The sequence below is a fragment of the Mus musculus genome, chromosome 13 (genome assembly GCF_000001635.26).
Source record: "Mus musculus strain C57BL/6J chromosome 13, GRCm38.p6 C57BL/6J".
Lineage (NCBI taxonomy): Eukaryota > Metazoa > Chordata > Mammalia > Rodentia > Muridae > Mus > Mus musculus.
In genome coordinates, this window is record NC_000079.6 from 109,682,125 (window position 1) to 109,697,005 (window position 14,881).

Sequence of the window (14,881 nt, forward strand, 5' to 3'; positions counted from 1 at the left end):
GAGAGCTGTTGCAGTGCATTGTGGGTCCTAAAGGTTGTGTGAGATAGGTGTTAGGTAATTTAACGGCAATATCCTGCTATTAATACTCAATTGTACTTCAGAGAAAACATAACCAGCATATCAAACCATTTTTAGAATAGATATAAAAGTGCTTTATAAATTTAGCTTACTTTCTGAAGATGAGACTGAGGAAGGATACAAATATCAAGGAGCTAATAAAGGTCCATTGCTAATATGGAGGAACTAGGTAGTGTTCTAACGAATGAAATTGTGGTGGTTGCATTCAACAAAATATAGACAAGATAAGGAGACCTATTAATTTTTCCCCGCCCATAGCAATCCATCAAAGGGCAGTGACTAACAATTCGAAGTCAGGCTATGAATACTATGCAACCAAGTAGATCAGGGAAACTGAGGCAGTGCCAACTTCTCATCCACTTTGCCTCCTCCTCACTCTGTAGACAAAGGTGTGTGCCTCAGAAGACCCAGTTCTCCATGGCCAGGCACCCTTGCCAACCTGGACTTATCACATTCGTGTAAAGCAGGGAGGCTGTATCCCCTTGATTCAAAGAAGATGCTCAGCTGTCTAAACTGTGCTTTTGAAATTTTCATGAGACTAAAAAGTAATATACCTTAGGATAGGGATGGCATTTAACAAAAAGGGGGCCACTCCATTTTAAGTCAGTCACTATCTTTTAGTGTTAGAGGTAGAACCAAAATTTACAGACTTAAATCACAGTAGCCTGAGGGTAGATGGGCCATTCCTCCTCTGTACTGACAACCTCCACGTGCCATTCCACTGTGCCACGCCCCCCCCCCCCCCCCCCCAGCTGGTTAGTTGCTCCCTGTTTTCAGATTTCCCAGCTCAGTACTTGTTTCTGGGTGAGCGGGGAAGCCGTGCAGTAGCCCCTATGAGACTGGAACTCAGCGTTAGTAGAGGCCCCCTGGCAGCTGGGTGGCGGGGCCTTCTGAGAACGGTTTTTGGATGGTAGGGTAATTGTAGGTGAGTAAGTTACTTGGCTCCTGCTGTGTGTGTGACAAAGAAGGGTGTGGCAGTAAAGTAAGTTATCTCACTGAGACAGTATCCTCTCTGCGGATAGAGGACCGCAGGGGTGATTACTCCTGGAGAGCTTAGTACTCCGCACGCAGACCCTGAACTTTCTGGTCAGCATTATCTTTCTACGGGACAACCAGGAGATGTTTGGTAAACCTGGAAACAAGGAAGATGTTTGGTAAACCTGGAAACAAGGAAAAGGGTTCTACACAGAACTGCTTAATCTTATTTAGGTTGGAGTTTTCCCTCCTTTGAATCACTTTTAAGTTCACAAAATAAATAAGGGTAAACCATCCATAAACACCCTACTCCCCCATTACACACACACACACACACACACACACACACGCCAGTAGTGTCTTCCCTGCCTTCTTTGGAATTTATAGAAATATGTGTTTAACAGTATGAACTAACCAGTACCCCGGAGCTCTTGACTCTAGCTGCATATGTATCAAAAGATGGCCTAGTCGGCCATCACTGGAAAGAGAGGCCCATTGGACACACAAACTTTATATGCCCCAGTACAGGGGAACGCCAGGGCCAAAAAATGGGAATGGGTGGGTAGGGAAGTGGGCGGGAGGGTATGGGGGACTTTTGGGATAGCATTGGAAACGTAATTGAGGAAAATACGTAATAAATAAAAAAAAAAGAAAAGAAATATGTGTTTAGGGAACCTGCATGAAATATACTAATGTATGAGCAATATTCTAAAGACGGTCAGGTCTAAGAAGGCCTGACTGTCCCTGGGCAGTACAGGAAAAGTGGGAGGCTTATGGAGAGAAGCTGTCAGGAAGCAATTTGTTGACATTTACTTTATGAAGTCTGAGAATCCCCAGAGAAGACAAAATCGCCAGTGGCCACTGAGGTGCGAACAGCCTGTTATTGTCATCAGAGGCCCCAGTCTCCGCCGACTTCATTCCTTCTACATCAGTTTTCCAAGCTGTTTGGGTGGGTCACAGCCACAATCCAGCATCCTGTCTCCAAATGCTAAATAAATACCAAGTTCACGTCAGACTGGCGAAGCAATGCTTGGCTAATGTCATTGAAGATTCCGAATGCTTAGTTACGCTTGATAATTCACCTTCAACATAATTGAAGTCGGCACACCCAGAGGAACATATATCCTTTGTGTAAATGTTCAGACGGATAGGAGAGAAGGCGTGGAAATGTTACTTCTGTCAGGAGCAACTGGGACCAGCTTACAGAGAAGCTACCATAAAGAAGAGTATTTTTTTCTTACGTACTTAAAAATTCTAATTAAAATATAATTACATCACCCCTTCCCTTTCCTTTTTCCAATCTGTATGTCACCTCTTATTACCTCTCAAATTCTTTTTCTTAGATTTTTTTTTACATATTTATAAGTACAAACATATATAAATGCTACCTACTGCATTTGTTTAGTGTAATATGTATATTATATATATATATATAGTACGCACGTGCGTGCGCGCGCGCGCACACACACACACACACACACACACACACACATACACATACACATGACGTCACGGATAACCACTTGGTATTGTACCACTAATTACTTCAGATGCTACCCGTGGGGCAAGAACAGGTCTTGAAAATAGTAAAGATTAGGAATGACACAAAGTCCCTTTCTGAAGCACTGTTAAAAGCCAAGTGACCTAAGTCTCCATACACAAATCAATGACATTTATGTGTCATTAAAAAAAAAAATTAGGGTCCTAAAACAGCAAGAAGGCAGCTGTAGTGCATGTAGCCTCTTGCCCAACAAGTTACATTCGATTTCTTAGCTTAAATACCCCAGCTGCACCTCATTCAAGGAGGCCTGCTACCTTGATGCTTTGTGGAATTTCCAAGGGCCAATTCACATATCGGCACAAATAAAGCATGGCTTGGTTTTTTTTTTTTTTTTTTTGTTTGTTTTGTTTTTTTGTTTTCTTTTTTCTGTATAATGGAAATGACTTTCTGCTGAGTCTTCAAGTCCCCTTAGCTTCTCTGTTCACGTTGCCACGTGGTAGCAGGAGAAAAGTGATTTTGAGGTAGTTTCTTTGACTTTTGATAGAGAAGAAAAGTTCAATGGCTAGGGGTGTGTGCCTTAAAAAGGTGCTCAGGGAGGGGGTCCTTTCTGAATAACACAGACAGCTGCTTTTCCAGAGGAGGGCATGGCCTTGAAAATCTCCAGAGCTCTGCTGTCTGCGTGGCTGCTTTGCTGTCCTGCATTCTGCATTCAGAGTTCCGCCCCTTTGCTTTGTAAGTCAGCAATTGACCAGGCCGGGTTGGGCGCTTTTTTTTTTTTTTTTTTTTTTTTCCTCCCTTTCTCACTTCCCTGCGATGTTTTGAACTGCCTTCTCACAGACGTCATTCAGCCCTTGAGGAATAGTTTCTGCCTGGTGAGACTGGATGGTAATTCTCATTCACAAAGACTCGCAGCCGCGTTCTCAGGGGACACAGCGGATATTGGCTTGGCAGGTACCTCGGGCCACCCAGCCCACGGAGCTGTGCTCCTCCAGCGGACTCCTTTGCGCTGCAGAGAGCTTTGTCCCTGCGGTTGATCGCCCTGAAATGAAACTTCCTTGACAGCTCGCCCTCTGCGTGTCACCAGGCTGCCAGGCACTTTCCTTTTGCTCTACCTGAGTGAGTGCCCAGGGGAACAAACCTCTAAGTCCGTTGTTATGGAATTGCAGAAAAGAGATTGAGTGACCGGTTCGCTGGGCTGGCTTCCCTTGTGACCCAGATGAAGAAGAGATTCAAAATTCAGTTCCTCTGTGGGCAAGGCAGGCAGAGAAGGAACTCCCTTCGGAAGAGCCCGGGCTTGGGCATGAAAGAGGAAAGCCCGCCTGCTGCCGGCGACACTGAGAGCTGAGGCAGGAGGCAGCCTTCCCAGCCCGTGGCGAAACCTCCAAACCTTCTTTGTGGAGAGCCCGCTGATGAATATTGATCAGAAGACTTGAACATTTCCCTTTCCCTTTTTCATTTTGTGTCTCCCCTCTTCAAAATGAGCATTATAATGAAGCCAAGATCCAGGTCTACAAGTTCCCTGAGGACAACGGAGGCAGTTTGGTAAAGTGCTACTTTCTCCTTCTTCCCCTTTAAGACTGACATAGAACTCAAGTGCTTAGTAATTGCTGATGAGGTGTGATGTGAAAGCTTTCAGGGAAAACTTATTACTGGCAGCCCCCTTACATTCCTGATTTTCCTCCTTAACCTGTCTGTTCTATCCAGTGTGTGTGTGTGTGTGTGTGTGTGTGTGTGTGTGTGTGTGTGTGTAACTCCTTATGGGCCATAGTCATTTATCTAAGAGTCACTTTTAAGGGAGAGAAGAAAGCAGTGGGGTTTTGTTTTGTTTTTGTTTTTTGTTTTTAATGAAAGCTTGCTAGTTCTCACTGTCTGATTTGGTGGCCTATTTTCTCCCTCCTTTTTGAGAACTGGAAAGGTTGCCTTGGCTGCTGCCAAGGGTTAGGAGTTAATGATGCTAGAGATCTTTTATGACTTATAGAAAAAGCACCTGGAAGATAAAACCACGAGGCTAAACACGAGCATATCAAATTCTTTCTCAGCCAAGCACCTCCTCTTCACTTTGTTAGTAATATGTTGTAGGTAATATAAAAGTTTTACTTTAGTGAAATGTGAGTCCACTTCAACTGAATCTAATATACATTCTATTTTTCCCTAATCCTAATTTGATATGCTCATATACATCTGGTCGTTAGAGAAAACTTCCCAATAAAATTAGTTTGGGCTCTAGAATAGCTATTTATAGAATTCTCTATGGCTAATTCTGAGGGAAATCCTTTCCGTTAACAGTTGTAAGTGAACAAATCAGCTCACTTCTTGGATGTGGAAAAAAAAATCATGCTCGGGAAAGGGAAATAAAAGCAAAGACTGAGGTAGCATCAGGCAGGCAGTGAAACTCAGGATGTATTATGTAAGCAAACAAACTCACATGGAAATACATGAGTTATCTGCATAGGATGCCCAGCGCTGGCTGACTGCTGCTTTTCATACCAGCACTTCATAGTAGCCTGGAAATAAAAATGCAGCCCTCCATTGTATTTCTGTGAATTTTAAGAAATTCCAGAAAAAGAATCTCCTTCTTATGATGTTGACCATTCCTTTTTAAAGACTACATTAGATAGCTTTATGAGTTGATTGTGAAAGAAAACTTTGTATCTGCAGATATGTTTGTTTGCAAGGTCCTTTTTTTTCCCCCTATTCCCCAACAAAAAAATTACTGGGAACACATAAAATTCTTTTATAAATTTATGTAGCTAATGTAAACCTCTGACACGGCAGTCAGATTATACATGGGTTTCACACATTTATGATTTATATCACCAATAAGTGGAAAAAAAGATCTCAGTTAAATAAATAGCCTGAAGATTTATTTTTAACTCCAGGGCTCAAGTGACAATAATTTATTTATTTCAGCTGGCTGTAGTTAGTAACACAGACAAGCCTTGTGCTTAAGTCATTGTCACAGACTGTTCTATTATGTTAAGCTATCTGAGATAGTCAACAAGTAGAGCCACAATTCGAAAGACTCATTAAAATACTGATTTGCTGGGGAGTCCCCTTAACCTTAAAACAAAAGAGAAAATCTACATGGTGTTGCTGTTAAAGTGATCTTTGTATAATAACTGAATGTCACTGTAACGTTTCTGATCTCTAGAGAGAACTGTGAACTACGGAAGCATCTCTGGTTAAGCTTACATGTGACTGAAGACCATTGATTAACTGCTTGATTGAGTACATCCCTGTATGCTTCAAATAATTAGAACTGTGAGCGTTATGGGACTAGAAACAGTTCTTCCTTTTATGCTTATTTTTAAACATCCTACACACATACACACATATACACACACACACACTCACACACTCGCACACATATTTAATGTATACATCCACTACCTCAAAGTTGACATCTCTGTACCTCTCCACCAGCAATGGGAAGCTCAGCTTGATAATGTGGCCATTCTATCTCCTTAGCCATCTTGTTCTTTTATAATTGAGTTTACATGAAAGAAACCTGTTAACTTACCTTTTATTTTCCTTCATTCCAAGAATGTATATTTATTTGTTAATATGTTTGTTTGTTTGTTGAGAAGCTCATCTTTTGACTTCACCATCTTTCTTTGCTTAGGTAAATCTATTTTCTGTTTCAGTGGCCCACTTTCTCCAAATCTGCCGACCTTCTCCAGGAATGTCCCAAACCCAAACCCTATCTTTAGAAGGTTTTTATCTGTCTTAAGCAAGTATCCAGAGCTTCAGATGACTTCCTGTTGCTCTTTTCCTATCTGTTGCCCCCACCATATGTATTGTACCAAGACATCTACTTTCACTTGCTGGCTATAGCCTTAATCGGACCCATGGCACAGTCATGAGTGATTACATAACAAATTCACAATATTTCACTCTCCTTATGCCTTACACAATCTTAATTTTAATTAAAACCTCATAAATTAAAAAATGAAATTATTCTATTTGTGTTCTTGTAATATATGTCAGATTTTAAGGATAAGGATTGCGTATTTAGTCTGCGGCTGTTCCTCAAATACTGACTACATATTATGTTCCAGCAGAAAGAGGCTTTGACACAGATTCTCACACGTTCTTTTAACACTTACAACATGAGTTGAAAAACTTCAATGTATACTTTGCTGTTCTTTTAAATTTTTCTTTTTTTTTTAAAGATTTATTTATTATATGTAAGTACACTGTCACTGTCTTCAGACACACCAAGAGAGGGCATCAGATCCCAATACAGATGGTTGGGATCCACCATGTGGTTGCTGGGAATTGAACTCAGGACCTCTGGAAGAGAAACCGGTGCTCTTTACCACTGAGCCATCTCTCTCCAGCCCTGTTCTCATGAATTTAGTAAAAATAGTAAGTTTGCTGCTGAGGCTTTGTCTGTATTTCTATTTCTGTTGCTTCAGTATCGATATTTAGTCTTCAAATTCTATGTAATAAAACACGACATTTACTGTTTTAAAGATTAACTTTATGTACATTGATGTTTTGCCTGTATTTATGTCTGCCTGAGGGGTGCCATGCACCCTGAAACTGACTAGAGTTACAGATGGTTGTAAGCTACCCACTGTGGGTAGTGGGAATTGAACCCAGGTCCTCTAGAAGAGCAGCCAGTGCTCTTAACTGCTGAGTCATCTCTCCAGCTTCCCCTCCGAACATGGCATTTCATTTCCATTAATATTTGAACTTTACGCGTCTCAAATGTTGATTTACTTCATAGCTACATATCAGTGATATGATTTTATTAGTTTAATTAAAATGTGTGATTTAATTTAAGTAAAGGAACCAAGCTATTTGTTGGCCTTCAAAACATAAGTGACCACTTGTAAATAAAACTGCCTTTGTTCCTCCCCAGCTGTCAGAGCTCACCATGTCTGCAGTCCCTTGTTATTCTTAAGATCCTTGTGTGATCTAGTGACAGAGCTGGAGCCCTTAAACACGACTGCAGCTGTCATGAAGCAAACTTTAAGCTTATTGTTGAACATATAAACTCTACTTATAGGCAGGAAGGGCCTGGAAGCTCTCTTCCAACATTTTGATGCTGGGTATTTTACAGAGTGAAAAATAAAAGGAATGGAAATTGGGAGGTTGCAGGCTTTTCACAGTAATTCTGCATTGCATGTTCTCTTCTTCATGACGAAAATGTCGCCGGGCTTGGTGGCCCACGCCTTTAATCCCAGCACTTGGGAGGCAGAGGCAGAGGCAGGCGGATTTCTGAGTTTGAGGTCAGCCTGGTCTACAAAGTGAGTTCCAGGACAGCCAGGACTACACAGAGAAACCCTGTCTCGAAAAACCAAAAAAAAAAAAAAAAAAAAACCAAAAGAAAAAAGAAAAAAGAAAAAAGAAAAAAAGAAAGAAAAGAAAAGAAAAAAAGAAAAGTGTCACTCGTGAAACTTTCATTAAAAATCTGATTTTGCATTTAAACAAGCTAAGCTTTACACACACACACACACACACCCTTACATCCTTATATATAATTATATATGAACAATTTCCCCAGGGTCCAAAATTTTTAAGCATCCCAATAAAAAGCTGATAACATTTTCAGAATTACGTTGCAACTCAGACCAATAAATGGTTACACTTTGTTATTTGGTTTTTTAATTAGCTCTCTTCTCCTAAGGTCATAAAATTTCAGGCTGGTTGAGCATTGATGTTTTAGCTTTAAGACCATGGTTAAAAAAAAAAGCATTTGATTAGACTAGCATGACTAGTCTATGAGTATTATAAAAGAAAGAGAGAGAGATGTAATCCCTGATTAATATGTGGTGGAATAATTACTTATAATCCCCCCAGCTCATCCTCACCTGTCCTTGTTTCAATTTAACTTACATAATGTACATAGTTGCTCACACCACTACTGTCCTCTTCTTAGAAACTAAACAGATAATTATTGTTGCGTTCCTCTAATAACACTAATAATGCTGCTTGTAGCTCTCATCTTACGGAGGGCCTTTTGTGAATGAGAACATGGAAGAATTGAATGTACGACACATCATAAGCCACTGGAAGGAGGGAGTTAGTATATCTACATTCTCCAGATGAGAAAATGATGTGGGCAAGGCCCTGGAACTGGCAGCTGCCAGAGAAGGCTGGGAACAGAACCCGAGTGTGCCCATTTGAAAGATAATGTTCTTTCTCACTTCAGCAAGTCGCCCCCCTCTAATGTCTTTTTAATTAGCATTTGTGTGTGTGTGTGTGTGTGTGTGTGACTACAAAATTGGCCATCTGATGAGTACAGCTAAATGTACCACAAGCTGTAGAAGTTATCATCTTAGAAGCATGAGAGCTGATGTAGTTTGGGGCTAGGTGTTGAATACTGTCTGTTTGAAAGATCTTTGTACTTCCTTCATTAAGCCCATTATATTCTGCACTGCTATGAGTCAGGCCACCTGTGTCCTCCTACCAAGGAGAATATGGAGCCACAGACCATCCTTCTAATTGTATTAGAAAGTTTAATTCTCTTCTATGCAAGCTCTTCTAAGGTAGAAACACAAAAGGAAAATGTCTAAGACTTTGCATGAAGTTTCAAACTGTTAAATATTCACCATTGAGAAGTATATAAGCTCCCTGCCTGTGTTGTCTTTTATCTTAGAAACTTTGTGAATGGAATAATATATGGAATTTGCATACTTACTACATTTCCAACATACAAATGGTTTTGCCTGAGTGGTGACTGACTGTCAAAGTGCTTTATAGGCCACAGGGTGCATGTGTTTAATCTAATTATTTATGTTAAAATATTATCTGTATTGCAGCAGACATGTATATGTACTGCTTTTAGAAGTGATTGGGACACCTTGCATGTTATTTAAAACATAACAAGAGGAGCACAAAACACATTGCAAAGGCATTTGCCTTTTTAATGTCATAAATTTAGAGAGTCAAATAAGCCATTTTTCATTCTGGTTCTAACATGAACTGTTGGGCTAAGACCAATGGAAAACACAGGTCTTTATATTACCAGTCCTAACAGCAGCAAAATTACAGTTATGACGTAGCAACAAAATAATTTTATGGTTGGGAGGCACCACAACATGAAGAACTGTATTAAAGGGTCACAGCATTAGGGAGGTTAAGAGCTGCTGGCTTAGAGTCATAGACACGGCTCAAAAAGAAACCACAGAATAACTAAGGGTGATCATAGTTTAATATCTATGTTATTTCATGCTTCTATTTGGAATTTTGTGCTAGACTTGTCAGGAAAGAGCCTATCGTTCCTCATTAACACTGTGTGTGATGGACAGATCAGGAGTGATCCTGATGACTGGCAAGGAAGTGCTGAGTTAGATAGAACTAAGTACTTCCAAAGAGAGTGCTGTCTTTAGTCTGGCTTCTGCATCTCAGCATGTCCTGTGCTCTTTCCAACTTCTACTGATGAATCAAGTTCCCGGTAAATAGCACCATGTGCAGTGCTTTCCCCAGGGACATGCAGAAACGAGGCAGATCTTTTCTTGTGTGTAGTAGCACCTAGACCTAATTCGAACTCCCTTCTTCCCCATCGCGCTGTGGGAGTGATGGTTTGGCCCCTATGACTAAAAAATTGCCTTTATCAGAGGTAAAGAAAGCCCACACAGTCGTCCCTCTGGCAGGTACTCCAATCATAGCATGGGATTTATTGCAAAAGAAGGTGTTGGGGCCGTATGTCATCATAAAATTAGGTGCTCACAATTGGTGCGTGTAAGATTAAGCCAAAGGAGAGGGTGAAGCTGAAAGAGAAGGATTTTATGGGGCTTTCTGCAGTTTTCATGTATCTCCTGGACTGATTGATGCCTGGGAGACTCACAGAGATCCTCTGCAAAACAGTAATGCTGAGCATATGAAGGCCCTAGAGCCGGCATAAAACAAGAACAGTGGTGGCCCAGCTATACTCCAATGAGCTGGAAAGGAAGCAGAGTCTACCAAAAGCCAACCTAAGAGCTGTACTTGTCTGTGATCTCAGGATTCAGGAGGTAGAGGCAGGAGGATAGGAAGTTTTGAAGTCTGACAGACTGGACTAAGTAGTAAGACCTTGCCGAAGAAAGAGGGAGAGGGAGAGGAAGAGGAGAGGAGGAAAGGAGGGAGGGAAAAGAGAGAGGGAAGAAAAGGTCATGCTACATGTTCGATTATACATAGGGGTTGAAGATGACTCTTCAGCTAAAGTTCTATCTCTCGTCTTGTGAAGTAGCTTAGCAACTAAGTGTGTTAGCTGCCAAGCCTGGTGACTTGAGTTCAACACCCAATGATGAGAAGAGACAGACTTGTTCTCTGACCTCCATATGCATACTATAGCGTTCACAATCACACACACCCTAAATAAACAAATGTAAACGAAAAAATAATCTCTCTCTTCAGGGATAAGGGATTCTGGGAAGGACTGAGACCTCATGTGACCACAAAAGATAAGGATCTATGATGAACAGCAGTTAAATGTTAATAACTGAGGCAGTGCCTGAGATATGCCTCTGGTGTCCAAGTAAGTGCCTCTCTGTGCAGTCTGGTTTGGCATGAACTAGGAAGTGTTCCGAAAGAATAAAGATTAGGGAGAACTGCTGGACTTGTGGGTACAATTTCTTAGCACAGCAGGGGAAACATAAATTCTAAGTAGTTTATAGTGATTGGTCTCCTAGGAGCATCGAGGCTACCGGGGGAGGCTGTGAATGTGAGAAGGAACCCAGAGGTTAAGCTGTTCTTTAGAATAAAAAAGTACCAAAATACAAGGGGAAGATGTCAGTGGAAGAGCTGGGAAAGGATGACCAAAGATTAGGAAGCGTTCCAGAGAGGCCCCATCTAGATCAGAAACCGCCTTCTACCCTCCTGGCAGCCTATTCTGTTTAATCACACTGCTGACACGGGAGTGCTTGCGTTAGAAGTCACAACACACACACACACACACACACACACACACAGACACACACACAGACACAGACACACACAGACACAGACACACACAGACACAGACACACACAGTAAAAGTCATCGTGTGTCTCTATTCCACTTGAGAGAATACAAGAAATTAGAAGACAGGTGGAACATACACACACACATCATACACAGACACATACACACAGACAAACAGACAGACAGACAGACAGACACACACACACAGAGTAAAAGTCATCCTGTGTCTCTATTCCACTTGAGAGAGTACAAGAAATTAGAAGACAGGTGGAACACACACACACACACACACACACACACACACACACACGGGTGGTGTGCGCTCACACACACTCCTGATGGTTTAGTTTGGTTGGTTGTCAAGTTGCTTTGTTGACTTTTCTTTTCTTAGATAAGATCTCACTGTGTAATTTAGGCTGTCCTTGAATTGTTATATAGCCCAGTCTGGCCTCAAAATCACATCCTTTTTCCTCATTCTTCTTCCACTCTTGTATCCTAGTCCTGGTGTTTTTAACCCACAAGACTAGAAACCTTTGTTTATACCTAATTCTAGTCTCCTAGTTTAAATATTAACCCATCACCCCTGGTTATCAGTGGGTATGAAAACAGATAAGTAACGTCTCTTTGCTGGCATTTGAAAGTTGGTGTTCCTAGCCTCTTTTCATTCTGTAGTTTAAAATATTCCTTCCAAACTGTAAATGACACCAATGTGACTCATTAAATGTCTCATTAGATGTAGTTTCTGTACATGATTGTTTTCAGACCTCCTAGATAAGACTGCCCCCATTGTACCTAATTTTTCCTCCAGTTTAAAATATATCGCCGATGAGTCATTCAGCTCTGTGTAATTAATTTATGAGAAACATTCATGCATATGTAGAATCCAGAAGATTATAATTTCAAGTATCCATGATGTCACCCCACTACAATGTGGCACAGGACTTATTCTTCTGTGTCAAGGAATTAACATAATACCATTTTACTTAGAATAATTCACTGTAAAATCTGTCATCTTGCAGCCAGTGGTATTCTTACATGTCATAAGCCTCTACTGCTGTGACTGTTTTTGTTTTTTTTTTTGTTTTTTTTGTTTTTTTGTTTTTTTTTCTGCTGCTGCTGCAACTTTGTCTCCAAATGTAAGGGACCTGATCTATGGCTGCATCACCAGCCAGCTAGGGACAGTGGTCCCTAAATCCACTAGAGCAGTTGAATAGGACCAAATAAGGATGATAGCCACAGTAGACTGAACATCCGCTCAGTTGGCTCAGCCGGCTTGTCAGGCATTGGACTTGGTCTCATCACAGCAACCATACTGGGTACAATTGAAGCTGCAGAGCTAGAAAAATCACGCAGCTACAGGAAAACCCTGGTCTGTCTACAGCTAACCTTTCCCCGTGGCTTTGGCTATTGGATGTGATGGTCTGTTTTCCCTCACTATCTACACTTCAGTTATATCTGGTTTTCCTTGGAGATATTAACAAAAAGTGGCCAGCAACATGTTACTTAGCCTTCTTTTTCGGTCCTCCACAGTTCAAGCATATGAAAACATGTTTCCCTTTTCTGCTTATTTAATAGTCTTCCTCCCCACCCCCGCAAATTTTGCATCCAGTCCTTCAACCGTGGACCCTAGAGATGTGTAAGAAATAAAGAGTGGACTTTGATATAGCTCCATCGCTTAGAGAGCTAGCTAGTTCCTCCTGAGTCACTCAGCTCATTGACCCTCCTGCTCTGGTCAGACTATAAATTGCACTGTTTTCTTCCTTTCTGGCACTGGGCCAATTTGGAGAACCATAAACTCTTTTTAAATAAATGGGACCACAGAACAGAACCTATAATCTATTTCTCCACACCCCTAGTTTCGGCTAGCCGCTGTCAACGTTTTGTTAGTCTTTAACATTTCTGGTCAAGTAAGATCAAGAATAGCTGTTGGAACCAATAGCAAGGCTTACATAGTAAATGAATTTGTTGGATAAAAGCATTTAAACTCTAAAACGTGCTTTTGAAGTGAAATAGGCATTTGAGAACTAGTCTACTTCAGCACATAAATGTATGAAGCTGATTGTAACTCTGATTTGTAATGGACCTTGATGTCATTTCAGACACATCTAGTATAACTTAAGTTTTTAAATTACATTTACACTCTCTCTCTCTCTCTCTCTCTCTCTCTCTCTCTCTCTCTCCCTCTCTCTCTCTCTCTGTGTGTGTGTGTGTGTGTGTGTGTGTGTTCATATGTTGTGTCACATGTGTAGAAATCAGAGGACAACTCAAAGGAGTTTGTTCTCACCTTCCATCATGTAGTTCCCAGGGATTGAACTTAGGTCACCTTTACAACAAGAACTTTTATACGCTGAACCAACAGACTCACTCTCATAGCTTCCTAAAACTGGGAGCTCTAGAGAACAAGGCCTCCAGAATCTTCTAAAAAGAATGGGGTCTCATTTCACCCCACTACAGTAACTACACTCTGGTCATTACATTTTTTTTCAAATCATACAGTTAAATAAATACCTGTAATTTGTGTCTTAAATTGTAAATTCATTTTTCTTCTCCTAATCTACTTTCTTTCCATTGTTGTTGTTTCTTGATTGTTTTTAGTTTGAGGTAGGGCATCACTATGTAGCCCTGACTGGCCTGAAACTCATTATGCCTAGAACTCTCAGAGACCAATCCTCTTCTGCTTCCCAAGTGCTGAAATTAAAGGTATGTGCCAATATTCCTGGATTCCTAATATACTCTAGTCAGAAACCAATGTGGCCACTTGCTTTGGCTGAGTGCTCATTGTGTGCCAACGCTCTTCAGTGTTTGTAAGAATGACCCTATGGGCATCCTTTTGGCAGATCTGATGACATCTCTTCAGTTTACTCCTCCCGTTACAGAAGAGGAAGCCAGGGCCTGCTAAGGTCACCCAGGCAAACTTGTGTGGCACAAAAAAGGATCCTGTGCATCACACACTTTCCTAAATATTTAAACGAGCTCTTTACTGTTCTTTGTATTTCTTTAGCAGTTTTATCCATTTATATAATAACTTTTAGCCATTTTCACCTTCTAATCAATCCCCTCTCATCCACCTCCCTCTCTTTCAGAAATCTTTCTCCTTAGCAAGTCCCCTTCTTGCTTTTGCATCTTGCCCGCCTAAGGCCCTGAGTTTAGAGTTCCTAGCCTGAATGTGGGTGGGAGGTTATTTGCTGGTACAAAGGCAACTTTTCAGTAGTCCCAAGACTGAAGGACATGACAACTCTTCCTTCAACATCTGCTTCCTAAGATTCTACAACATTGCCTCTAACAACAATCTAGGCGTTATCACATTAAATAGCTCATGCCTACAGTGTTCAGCACAAGTCCAGCTTCCTAGAAGTTTCCAGGAAATTCTTTCCAAACTTAAGAATTTTAAAAAGTAAGTGGTATCAAAGTAAAAAAAGAACCTAAATTGTGACC

The 14,881-nt window shown here is 41.0% G+C and overlaps 1 protein-coding gene across 6 annotated transcripts in view; it reads left to right on the forward strand.

Moving 5' to 3' along the window:
* Positions 1-14,881, forward strand: part of Pde4d (phosphodiesterase 4D, cAMP specific) — a 1,301,793-nt gene that overhangs the window by 1,027,948 nt on the left and 258,964 nt on the right. Inside the window, exon 1 of one of the 6 annotated variants that reach the window (XM_006517647.3) lies at positions 2,988-4,096. The exons of the other annotated variants lie outside the window; for them this stretch is intronic. Within the exon in view, the coding sequence (XP_006517710.1) occupies positions 4,032-4,096 (65 nt within the window). The 5' untranslated portion in view covers positions 2,988-4,031. Of the gene's footprint in view, positions 1-2,987; positions 4,097-14,881 lie in introns of those variants that run through there. 6 annotated transcript variants of the gene reach the window in all.